This window comes from Panicum virgatum, chromosome 9K, assembly GCF_016808335.1.
Source record: "Panicum virgatum strain AP13 chromosome 9K, P.virgatum_v5, whole genome shotgun sequence".
In the NCBI taxonomy this organism is placed as follows: Eukaryota; Viridiplantae; Streptophyta; class Magnoliopsida; order Poales; family Poaceae; genus Panicum; species Panicum virgatum.
Window position 1 is genome coordinate 6864828 of NC_053144.1, and position 11977 is coordinate 6876804.

The 11977-nt window shown below is 42.2% G+C and overlaps 1 protein-coding gene across 1 annotated transcript; it reads right to left on the reverse strand.

The window, feature by feature from the left end:
• Positions 1–176: 176 nt before the first annotated feature.
• On the reverse strand, positions 177–8894 carry LOC120649726 (serine/threonine-protein kinase dst1-like). Its single transcript, XM_039926596.1, has 18 exons — positions 8050–8894; positions 7852–7940; positions 7544–7651; positions 7342–7449; positions 7082–7172; positions 6914–6966; positions 4653–4715; positions 4161–4205; positions 4021–4056; positions 3762–3817; positions 2791–2872; positions 2571–2687; positions 2375–2480; positions 1653–1803; positions 1320–1554; positions 968–1168; positions 809–894; positions 177–715 (listed from the first exon to the last, which is right to left on the reverse strand). The coding sequence occupies exons 1-18, from the start codon at positions 8828–8830 to the stop codon at positions 616–618; spliced, it is 2508 nt and encodes an 835-aa protein (XP_039782530.1). The 5' UTR covers positions 8831–8894; the 3' UTR covers positions 177–615.
• Between the last annotated feature and the right edge of the window lie 3083 nt (positions 8895–11977).

The following is an 11977-nucleotide window of genomic DNA, read 5'->3' on the forward strand; positions in this document are numbered from 1 at the left end:
TAATCTACACCACCGGACTGAGAACCGGAGATCCCCCTCACATCCGAGGCCTAAAAGGCCACCGGAGGCGGGGGAGATCAACGGCCTCGCCGGCAGGAGCACGGGCGGCCTAGCAAAACAGTACGGATAGTACAGTATAGCACAAAGAAGAGGTACATGGTAAAAAGCCAACCATCGAAACTTCGAACATAGAACTCGATGTTGTTTATTTCGACCTATCAATTAGTAGATCTATTTATTTGGATGGATGACAGTTGCCTTGTCGAAGTCCCAGAACCAAAGTACAGATCGGCACCGCAAAATTTGATTAGCCAAAATCGATGCACGGTCTCTACATACACGGACCACTGAAACAACTAGAGGCTATTAACACGCGACAAAAATTTCTATTTTCCAGAAGAGAATTCACAGCTTCCAGTCACCAAGCGCCACGAAATTCAACGTAGGCTCCATCTGCGTTGCCCCGCGGTTCGCGCCATTCCTCATGCCTGCTTTCGATCCTGGTCCTCCACCCCGAGCAGGTCATTGTCCAACATGGGAAGCCATGTTCACCCTTGGCTCCCAGACGCGCTTCAGAACTGCCAAGGTTGTAGGCTTGTAGGCACTCATGCACGTCTACAACCTCAGTATGGTTCGAAGGGTATCACAAAGATTTTGTATCGTCTGCTGCTCTTGTGTTGCTTGTGAATCTTGTAGAGGCATGTCCTCGTAGCAGCTATAGAAAAAATGCAGATAAGCTATTAACTTCAGTCATATTGCGAAAAAGAAAATAAAAACTAGCAACACAGAGTTGTCCAAATAAACACACGTCTTATGGTATGCTAGAGCTCGGGCCAGGTTCATCAGTGTGGGGCATGTCGTTAATCTGTGATGCACACCAGGGGGAAGAGAGACCTAATGCAACCAAATCCAGTATTAGAGTCAGTATCACTTGGCAAGTGTTTATTAAAAAGAGTCTGCAGCATACTTCGTTTTGCCCTTTGCGTCCTTTCTTTGCCTGCCCATCACCACTGAACAGCTCCTTAACTGCTTCCAAGGCATCATTTGTACTTGACCCGGCCAGGCCATTTCCTGCTTCATTTTCTGACACTAGAGCTAGCGGTGAAATGTCAATTGCCTTGAGAAATGGTATAGGCACAGTGTTGCCGGCAGCATATATTGACCAGAGCTACAAATGAAAAGGAAAATTCATAGGACACAGGAAAATTAGACATGGGGCTCAAAGGGGAAGGCGGGCAATTATAAAATCTGAAATACTTTACCCTGGTTCAGTTATAAAAAAAGTAGTACGTGCTTATGTCTGAGCACAGAGCATATACCTTATCCTGAACAGAAAATGCTTTACGGCTTGGGCTGCTACTCAACTTAGTCGTTGTGTTGGCAAAACCTGGTGATGAGCCAATTTGACTATCATGGCGTCGCATAGTCCCCTCTGCACTCATATGCTTCTTCACAGTTCCAGTTGAAGTTGTGATTGCTTTTGGTTCCTGCATGTCAAGATGATCATCCAGATCCCGATCTTTATTGGCATCACTATCAGCTGCATTCTCCGCCCTACCAAAATATCATGCATGAGATTTCCGATGGGGTAAATAATAAGTTTCCGTCGTGATGTTTTCTATGTCTGGAAATATAATTTGTGTTTATCATACCAAAACTTCGAAATGAGTTCGGCTCTCTTTGGATCATGTGTGAAAGAACTGATGCTACCCAGGCCTGGAATGAACTCTGTTTTTGGGAAAATGGGTGATTCTGCCACATCGTCGCCATCTTCAGAATGAACTATCATTGTACCGAAATCACCTATAAGGGAAATAATTAACTGGTAGTGTTGGACTGAGGATAAAAGCCCCCACCCCTCCCACTATAAAACCTGGGTTTTATGGTCGGGTTGGCTAGGTGGGGCGCGCTAACTGGTAGTTTCAAGGTAACAGCACAAGATATGAACTCATGAAACTGTACTATATTTATAAGCATCCCATTTAAGGAACAACACACTAACCTGACCCCCAAGATAACCAAAGAATCCCCTAATCAGCTATTTTAATAGAAGCCATATGGAGAAGTATTATGACTTACGAGCATGCCAAAGAAAAATGTTGTATTCAATTGATATTATAGTTGCTCGACAAAAACATTCACAAGAAATAGGAAATGATGCTCATGTCAGTTTAGCAATCATCACTAGCATGTCTAGTGTGCAAATGGAACTGTGATGAAGAAAGACTACATGCAGAGGAAAATAACAACAAATCTCAATTGAAAGATTACATGCAGAGGAAAATAACAACAAATCTCAATTGTTTTAAGAAATTGACGTATAAGCAATATAAAGAACAATAGCGATATACTAGACTTGCTCATTTATCATTACCTGCCTGACCATCATTATATGTTGTGTGTTTCATGTGTTGCTGAGAGTTCGCAGGAACAGTTTCCCCAAAGTCTTCATTTATTCGAACAGTTGCATCTAGCATTGTCTGCAGATATAAAAGCCAATCCTACAGAGTTGAGCGAATACCATAATAACCAACCAAATGCAAACGACAGTATAAGAGAATGTGGCATACGTCGTCAGGGCCATCCAGCTGGTTTTGTGCAGCAAGTGTGGCTCTAATCTTCTTGGCATCCTTGATCTTTGCCAACATTTTTGAAGCTCCAGTATTGCACTTCTCAATAAATTTGTGCTGCAGAGGGAATTTGAAAAAAAAATACAACAATAAGTAAATATATAAATAAGAGATAATGAAAATGCACCTTAAAAGTCACCCCTGAGCATGAATTAAGTACCTTCAGCATCTCACTTGCAGCAGGCCGAAGTCTTGGATCTTTTGTTAGACACTTTGCAATAAAATCATGGAAGAGGAGAGACCTGATGGGTAGGATAGCAAGAACATAGGCAAACTGATGCTCAAAACTATTGTCTTATGTATAATCTTTTGATGTTTTTTTACCACAGAAAAAACTTAATAGATCATTTTGACAAGTGTTAGTGTGTGATATAAATGATAAAATCAAATTTGGGAGCCTATAGTTGCAACTCTAAATAAGTCAGGAGTCCCAATGTTAACTCTCATACCTGTCAACTAGTCTGGTATTTTTAAAGCCTACAAAGGTTAAATGGATAGAATCTGCCAGCTTCTTGGACCAAGCACTAAGCAAACAAGATCTTGAATTTTCACAAAGAGAACTGGCTGGAACTTCCATCAAGCTATATACCTAGACGGAACAACTATCTCATATAATTCAGGTCAAAGTGGTAACTTTAAGACAAGCGACACAACTGCTGCTGGTCATAGCAAAAAAGCTAAGTTGACTATAGAAGCCCACAGAAGAGGAAGATGGGATAACTGGATAAGAACACAGTTAATAGAAAGGCAGCATGTATTTCTGCTCACTCATAAGTTTTCTCACTTTCTATACTTTGTCTTCAAGTCTTCAAGATATAATATGGCCCAAATACAACAACAACAACAACAACATAGCCTTTTTTCCCAAGCAAGTTGGGGTAGGCTAGAGATGAAACCCGAAAGAAAAAAAAAAGGTACTGACAGACAACTGATTAAAGCATCAGTTTACAATCCCAGAAAGAGCTTGTTTGGATGAGTGTGCCTTTAATTTCAACAGTTGCTTATGTTCATATCAATTTCATTGCAGATCAAAAGAAATCTGGGCCAGAATCCTTTTGTAGGCACTTAACAATCTGAGATGTGACGGGCCTATCCCCTATTCAACTAAATAGATGATAAGAAACCACTTACCACTTCTCCTTATCCTCCAGCATTGGTGCAGGCTCGCTAGATATCATGAAGATAACCTGAAATAAGGGAGGGAAAGAGAATTAATCGATGAATCAAGCTGGATGAAGATGGCATAATAGATTGGTAAGAACATATGCAAAATTGCAAAGTAAAGAGACAAGAGTACAGTACACAAAGTTCAAAGCAGCCTTAATTATGCTATAGATTATAGCTACATTAGCTGCAGAAACTAACAAGTATTGAGAAACATTGCACGTACTCTCATTGGATGCACAGTGGATCTTGGTGGCATGCCCTACAGTAAGAGATACAAAAGAAATATGAAAACAATAGCACGTCATAACATAAAATAAAAAATTGTACTACAAAAGAAAAAAAAAATCAAAGAATACTGTCTACCTCTGCCATCTCAATTGCAGATACACCTAATGCCCAAACATCTACCTGGGGCAAAAGACAGGGACATAAGGTTACCTTTGTTATGATAGATGGACAGGACAAACTAAAGAAATAATCCAACAGTCAATAGTAAACAGTATATTGTTGTTTAAAGGCTTAGTTATTAGGTACGGAGTAATAACCATTAAGTTTTGTCACTTGAGAAACCACCAAGAGGCAACAAAAAGAAAAGATTTCCATATTTCTGCAACGGTTCTATAATATTCATTCACTGGATGCAGTGAGTACTGATGCCCTTGCAGCTACATGTAACTTTCTTCTGCCATATGTAAAATCTTCACACCCAAAGGAATATTTTTTTAAAAAAATCCTACTTGCTGAAAAAATCCAAGTATCAAAGTCCTAGAGTAAAATGCCAAAATCCATTAATTAATAATATTGCAAAAATGAACAATTTTGAAGCTCTATACTGTAGAGGGTACGAGATGATACCTTTCCATCATAACGACTTTCTTGGATGACCTCTGGTGCCATCCAATGTGGAGTACCAATGAACTGAAAGTATAAACATGAAGCATCAAGTTATGGAAATTATTATGCCACTTAAACCTTTATTCGTCGCCAAAAAAGAAGCACTGAATATTTTTGGGGGGCAAATTTCATTCTAGAGTAAGTTTAGTGTCAGCCAGTTGTGCAACGATAGAATTATTTTGCAGTAAATTTGGGAGTTTTATCCATGCATTTTGGTTGAAGTATGTTTCCCCCAACAATAGAGACATCCAAGATACTATGCATGTATGATGAATTTCATGTGGTCCGTCATGAGGGATCCAGTCTCAGCTTTTGTATGCTTGCAGAAAAACAATGAATACCTTTTAGATAATAACTATTGTCACCACGCTATGTGACAAAAAAGGGATGTAAAATGAATCATTTTGAGTTCCTCCAAGCATCTAGGTATGTCCACGGTTGGCAACTAGAGAGTGCAGCAGCCTAGCAGGGGTAGAAGAGAAAATAGAAGCCTTGGGAGCAGTTGAAGAAGGGAGTATTTTGATTTCTTTCTTGTTAGATTTCAATAAAATTATATAGCCAACTCTTTTATAGCACTACATGAAAGAACCTTCCTAGGGCTGTAACTTTCCTAATTCATGACTCAATTTAACTCCCCTCCCAACCTGATTTGCACTTCCTCTGCGTCAACTCTTCCTCAAGTGCCAAACGGAGTCTGCGATCCATAAAAGAAGATGAAACAAGAAACTAGCTCAATACCATCCCAGGGGTATAATTTGGAAAGTGCCATCCATAGCGAAGATGACATGTCAGGCTGCATGCTGCATGCCAATAAGACAGTAGCACATTGGATGGTATGTCCCAACTTGGCAACCTTTGCAATGGTACTGATTTTCGCAGAACTGTTGGCTGGATATGTTACTGTCACAGTAACCCTCTACTATCTCCCGTAGCTCCAGCAATTTGCCAGTTTGCACCCAGCAGTATGAACAGAAGAAATGTTAAGTGGTCCTGCACCAAGTGTGCTACTGGTCGTTCATGATGTCAAGGAAGAAGCACAGTTGGAGCATGGCAGGAGCGAAGGGGATTAAGGTTTTGCTTCGGTGAGCGAGAGTGTCCAGTTGGTCCTTTGTCGTTTTCTTGACATATTGTGGCGTGAATGTAATGAGATGGATGCAAGGGTGTGGGTGGGTGTGCTGTAATTGAACCTTTTATCTAATCTTACTACAATGACATGCAATTCTCCTGCGTGTTCGAGACAAACGAAAAATCTGAGTGGTGAACGTGGGTGAATTCAAGTGGGAAGTGAGCAAGCTCGTAAGAGGTTGCTTGGGGCCTAGAGGTCATCAACAAGTATTTGCTTTGAAGAACGGAAGTACCAACGATTGAGGCAGCACATAGTATACAAACAACAACAACAACATAGCCTTTTTTCCCAAGCAAGTTGGGGTAGGCTAGAGATGAAACCCGAAAGAAATAAGTTCAAGGTTCAGGCACATTGATAGCTAGTCTCCAAGCGCTCCTATCCAAAGCTATCTCTTTAGAGATATTCCAATCCTTAAGGTCTCTCTTAACCAACTCATCCCACGTCAGTTTAGGTCTACCTCTACCCCTCTTTACATTATCGACCCGCTCAAGAACCCCATTACGCACCGGCGCCTCAGGAGGCCTTCGTTGGACATGTCCAAACCATCTCAGCCGATGCTGAGTAAGTTTCTCCTCAATTGGTGCCACCCCGACCCTATCCCGAATAACTTCGTTCCGGACTCTATCCCTCCTTGTGTGCCCGCAAAACCACCGCAACATCCGCAACTCCGCCTATGCTGACTGGAAGACTCTCTCTCTCCGGAGTCGTCTCAACATAGCCGGTCCCAAGCCCGGGTAAAGGAGGAGGGTTGCGTTAGGTTTTGGCAAACCAGCATAAAAAATGTCACTCTAATGGATTTGAAACCCACAAGGCAGCACATAGTATATTTTCCCTTTTTTCCATTTTAACCTAATAGAACCAATGCAGTCGCAAAAAAAAAATCAACATAAATAGTCTGGATGTTGGCGTTATCATTCCCAATACAAACTGTTTCCAAGTTTTCCACCAAAGTACCATTATATTAAAGAACTACGAATAAGCACAAATGCGGGCTCTTATGCTAAGCTTGCATCTGTTGCTTCATTTTACGTTACATTGATGTAATGGTTATGGAACTTTAGATTTGAAGTAGCAAAACAAACATTGTTAAGAATACCGTGTTGCGCTTTGACATGGTTCTTGTCAGCTGGGCAGCTACACCAAAATCGCCTGTTTGAAACATTGTCGTTGTGGTACACCATGCCAAATTTACAAGTCAGGACATGCAGAAATATCAAGCAGTAATAAATGAAATTAAGAAATAACAGAAAACAACTGCACTTACCCAGCTTCACCTCGCCTTGCTCAGTTAGAAGAATGTTGCCACCTTTAATGTCTCTATGAACTTTAAAAATTGAGTGCAAGTAAGCAAGACCCTGGAGAAGAAAATATCCAGGCAAAAATAAGTATCTGAAAGAATTTGACTACCCCATACAAAATATTTCTAAACTCGTGACTAAGGGTGTTGCGACATAAGTAGCAAATCTCATAGTTATGTGATACGATACTTTAACTCCACATGCAATCGTGTTAGAAGAACAATACCTTTAGTGCTTCTCTACATATGTAAGCTATCTGGGATTCATCAAGAGGCTCCTCTGTGATGCCTATCAAGTCAGCGACACTTCCACCGCCACAGTACTCCATAATTATCTATAAGTAGAGAATCGCATTCGCATCAAGCTTGTTTCATAAGTTGACAAGCAAATATAACAAAGATGGACATTATCAGGTTATTTGATTATACCCATAGGTATTCTTCTCCTTGATAACTTCCAAAGTAGCGGACAACATTTGGATGGCTGCATTGCTGCAGCATCTCAATTTCTCCCCGTATGTCTTCATATCCTTCTTCCTGAAGACCAAAGATAGAAAGTTTGACTTTGGAACAGGCAAGTGCTCAGACGACAGACAGTGAAACAGCTTCAAATTTATGAGGTTCTCTCACAATTTAAGCCCATGCAAACTAAATGATCACAACAAAGCAAATATGGATGCAAGATATGTCACTGGTGGCCTTTAGAATCTACACAGAACTTTGTTATAGAAACTGACCCCTTCTGTTAAGGAGATGATCTTGACAGCCACAAGTTCCTGAGTTCTAAGATCCCTTGCTTTGTACACTGCACCATATGAACCTTTCCCTGCATTCCCAATTGAATGTTGCATTATGCAAACAGCTCGAAGCTTCAGACATTCTACAAATAGAGATATCAAAGCAATAAAATACTAATTCCAAAGCGAGAGCCGTACCGAGCTCATGGAGCAGCTCGTACTTGGTGGAAGGATCCTCCCTGGTAATGCTGTCTGGCACTGAGCTCACCGATGGCTTCCGCCTTGAATTTTGCTGTTGTTGCTGCTGCATCAGAGGCGACGGCTGCCGGAGCTCCTCCGACTGCTCCACCTCTCGACTCCAGAAAGAGGACCCGAACCCCCCGCCGCCGCCAGTGACAGCCTCATGGGGACTGGAGCCCCCGCTGGTGTGACGAATGAAGGTGCCAGAGAACGACTCGTGGGGGCTCGACGGGCTCCCTGTCCGGCGGATGAATGTACCGGAGACGGAATCGCGGGGGCTTGACGGGCTGCCCGTCCGGCGGATGAATGTGCCGGAGGCGGACTCACCTGGGCTGGAGGAGGCAACCCCTGAGCGCGTGGTGGAGTGAACGACGAAGGTCGAGTAGGGATCCTCCTCGGCGGCGCGGGGGCTGGAGCGCCGCAGATCCAGGAACGGGGATCGGGCGGAGGCCGGAGCGCCGCGCTTGACGACGACGGTAGCGGAGAGGGAAGCGTCGTCGGGGTCGGATGAGTAGGGGTCCTCATCGTCGTCGAAAGAGGCACCGCCGAAGTCCTTGGGGAGGCGCTGGAGGAGCGGTGGCAGCGAGGAGGGGTCCTCCTCCTCGTCGTCCTCCGCACCCGTGGCGGGCCCCCCGCGGCCGCGGGGGTCGTCGTCTTCGTCGTCGCCGTGGACAACAAAGGTTGAGTAGACGTCGGGCTTCCTGGCGCGCGACCACGGCGAGCGCGGGGTGAAGGCCATGGCGTGCCACGCGAGGTGGGAGGAGGACGGGGAAGAGGTGCTCGTCGGAAATGGCAAACGGGGAAAAAATAGTTGGAGCCAGTTCACTCGAATCTGGCAATATGGGTCGGGCTCGAATGGGGCCATCCCATTCCCATCTTAGGCCCACTTGACGACATAGAAAATCCGGTTAAATTCTCTCCCCGCTCGTCGTCGTCAGGAGGGAATACTTTTTTATTTTTAACCTATTTTTGAATTTTATTTTAAAAATAACCCACCCGGATATATATTTGCAGATCTAACCCTTTTGGTCGCGCCGGTCTGCGTGGCATGACAAAAACACGCTGTCGCGCCACATGCATTGGCGTGACAAAATGTGCCACATTGTCGCGCCACTCCAACAAGCATGACTGTTGGGGATTGGACCTTCGGGTCAAGCCCTCACCCTCGGAAATGCTCCCTAACCTGTTTGCAGGGCTACAACGAAATGGAGCTAAGCGCACCCGAAAGTATCGGATGAACGCTGAGAGGCGCAAGCTCGAAGACCATGACCTTCGGTCCGAAGGATATCACCTTCCGAAGGCCGAAGGTAACGGATAGCTACCCTGAAGCGCAAGCACAAGCTCCAAGACCTTCGGTCCTAAGGATTTAGTCTCCACCGCGTCGAAGGTGACGAACATCTACCCGGAAACGTAAACTCGAAGTTCGAGACCTTCGGGAGAAGAGCCCGCGACCGGGGACGGTGACGACTGACCGGTTGTTGATGAGACCTTCAAGACCCAAGCTCCCGGAGGTACCCGAAGGTTATGGTGACCTTCGTCGACTGAAGACACGTGAGTAAAACGTGAGTATGTAAGAAGGGCGGAGTTGTACACCCTCCAAATGCGTGAGAAGGTCGGATTTGTAAACCTCTCATCTTGTAATTTTACCCCGGAACCGGCCAAGGGTGAGCTGTAAATGAGTTGGGAGGGGGCAATTTAGGAAAACCTAGCCGAGGGCTAGGGGTATAAATAGCCCCCTCTCTCCACAGTGTAAAGGGTTGAATTTTCGAATCTTTACTGGAAAGTTCGACATCTGCTTTCATTGTCTTCGTATTGTTCATGCTCCCTGTTTGGGCATCTAAGAAACAAAGATCCCAACAATGACAGTACAGCCTTGTCACGCCACCCCCGCTGGCGTGACAAGGTCTGACTTTAGAAAAATCATATCTTTTTCATATGAACTCGGATGGAGATGATTTTTATAAAAAAATTGTAGCTCTCAACGAGATCTACAACTTTGTAGTTTTGAGTTTTTTCATTTGAAGTCATTAAGATGGTTAAATAATTGATTTAAATTTTTGACAGCATATTAAGCACTTTACCTCTATCGGATCATCTCTAACTTGACATGTTTATCATGGTTCTACAAATTAAGTTATATATAATGTTTGATATATGAAATAATATGGACTAAATAATAATAGTTCGATAAGAGATACAATGAGAAATCAAACTATATCATCATTGAGTACATAATATAATGCAACACTCTAGGTATTATTAATTATAGCTTTAACTTGTGAGTTGGTCTATGCTAATAGCGTGGCTAGTTTTGCTACGTTTTATTTTTTATTATAAATACTTTATTGTAGCAGGCTATTTTGTTTGTTCCCCTATAGTTTGTTCTTCAACCACTATACATCACTAAGTCTTATTATACATATTTTCACATTGCCTATCAAATTACGTGCATATATATTATATCTATTTTGTACAAATCAACTCCAAAGTTACATGTGCATATGTACAACCGTTTTGCCACCACCACCTGTATGGAGACTTCTCTACTACCGTTGTGCCGAATTTCTTACGGTCCCTGACGTTGTTGGAAGCCCATATACAAATAAGCATATAAAACAATCAATAATTGTGTCATTCTTTTGCATCCATATATTATGTTGTTTTGACCTCATCATCATGCCCCATCATTTTACTTCCATTTATCAGGATCAACCTGTTTTGATCCCCATTAGACGTGCCATACGGCATAGTTTTGATTGGGTGGGAAAGTCTGACGAATTTTTGTATTCAGCATGAACTCTATAATTATATTCTAATTTTTTTAATTCTTTAATTATAAAATTAGATATTTTTCAATTGTATATGATATGGCCTCTTGAGTCAGTTTAGATCATTAGTTCTTCGTAAAATCCAACTGTGCAAATTCTTCTCCTTTTTAGATTAATGTATAAATTTCTAGACCCTCTCGACGAACGTGGTGGCTCTTTTTTTTTCTATAACAACACTTACTTATTAATATAATATATATCTAGAGTGGTGGGACCATGGAGGCAACTTGAGCGATGATCTTGGCTAGCCAAACCAAGTAGTGCAATCGATAAGCGTTGCACTGACCAAAGGAGATACAATGAAAAGAAGGCCATAAAATGGAGAACAACAAAGTACTCATTTCATCTAAACCACTTAATTACTAGTATAAAACTTACACATTTGTATCTTTTTCAAACTTTTATCATATTTTAAGATCTTAATCTTTCAAAAAAATAGTTGATCTAGCTTATGGCTAAAATTAATATCTAGGGTGTTGCATTATATTTCATACACAATGATGATATAGTTTGATTTCTTATTGTATCTCTTATCGAACTATTATTATTTAATCCATATTATTTCATATATCAAACATTATATAGAACTTAATTTGTAGAACCATGATAAATATGTCAAGTTAGAGATGATCCGATAGAGGTAAAGTGCTTAATATGCTGTCAAAAATTTAAATAAATTATTTAACCATCTTAATGACTTCAAATGAAAAAAATTCAAAACTACAAAGTTGTAGATCTCGTTGAGAGCTACAATTTTCGTATAAAAATCATCTCCATCCGAGTTTGTATGAAAAAGATATGATTTTTCTAAAGTCAGACCTTGTCACGCCAGCAGGGGTGGCGTGACAAGGCTGTACTGTCACGCCGGTGGGAGTGGCGTGACAAGATTGACACGTGAAATATGAGCTGGCAGACCCCTTCCAAGCGCTCCGAAGCGTGCCAACGTGGCACATCTTGTCACGCCAATGTATGTGGCGCGACAGCGTGTTTTTGTCACGCCACGCAGACCGGCGCGACCAAAAAGGTTAGATCTGCAAATATATATCCAGGTGGGTTAT

Coding starts and splice junctions, on each gene's coding strand:
- LOC120649726 (XM_039926596.1), bottom strand. CDS start 8,830: ATGGCCTTCACCCCGCGCTCGCCGTGGTCGCGCGCCAGGAAGCCCGAC. Junction 7,652..7,851: donor TCATCTCCTTAACAGAAGGG/GTCAGTTTCTAT, acceptor TTTGGTCTTCAG/GAAGAAGGATATGAAGACAT. Junction 1,169..1,319: donor CATTTTCTGTTCAGGATAAG/GTATATGCTCTG, acceptor TTTCATTTGTAG/CTCTGGTCAATATATGCTGC.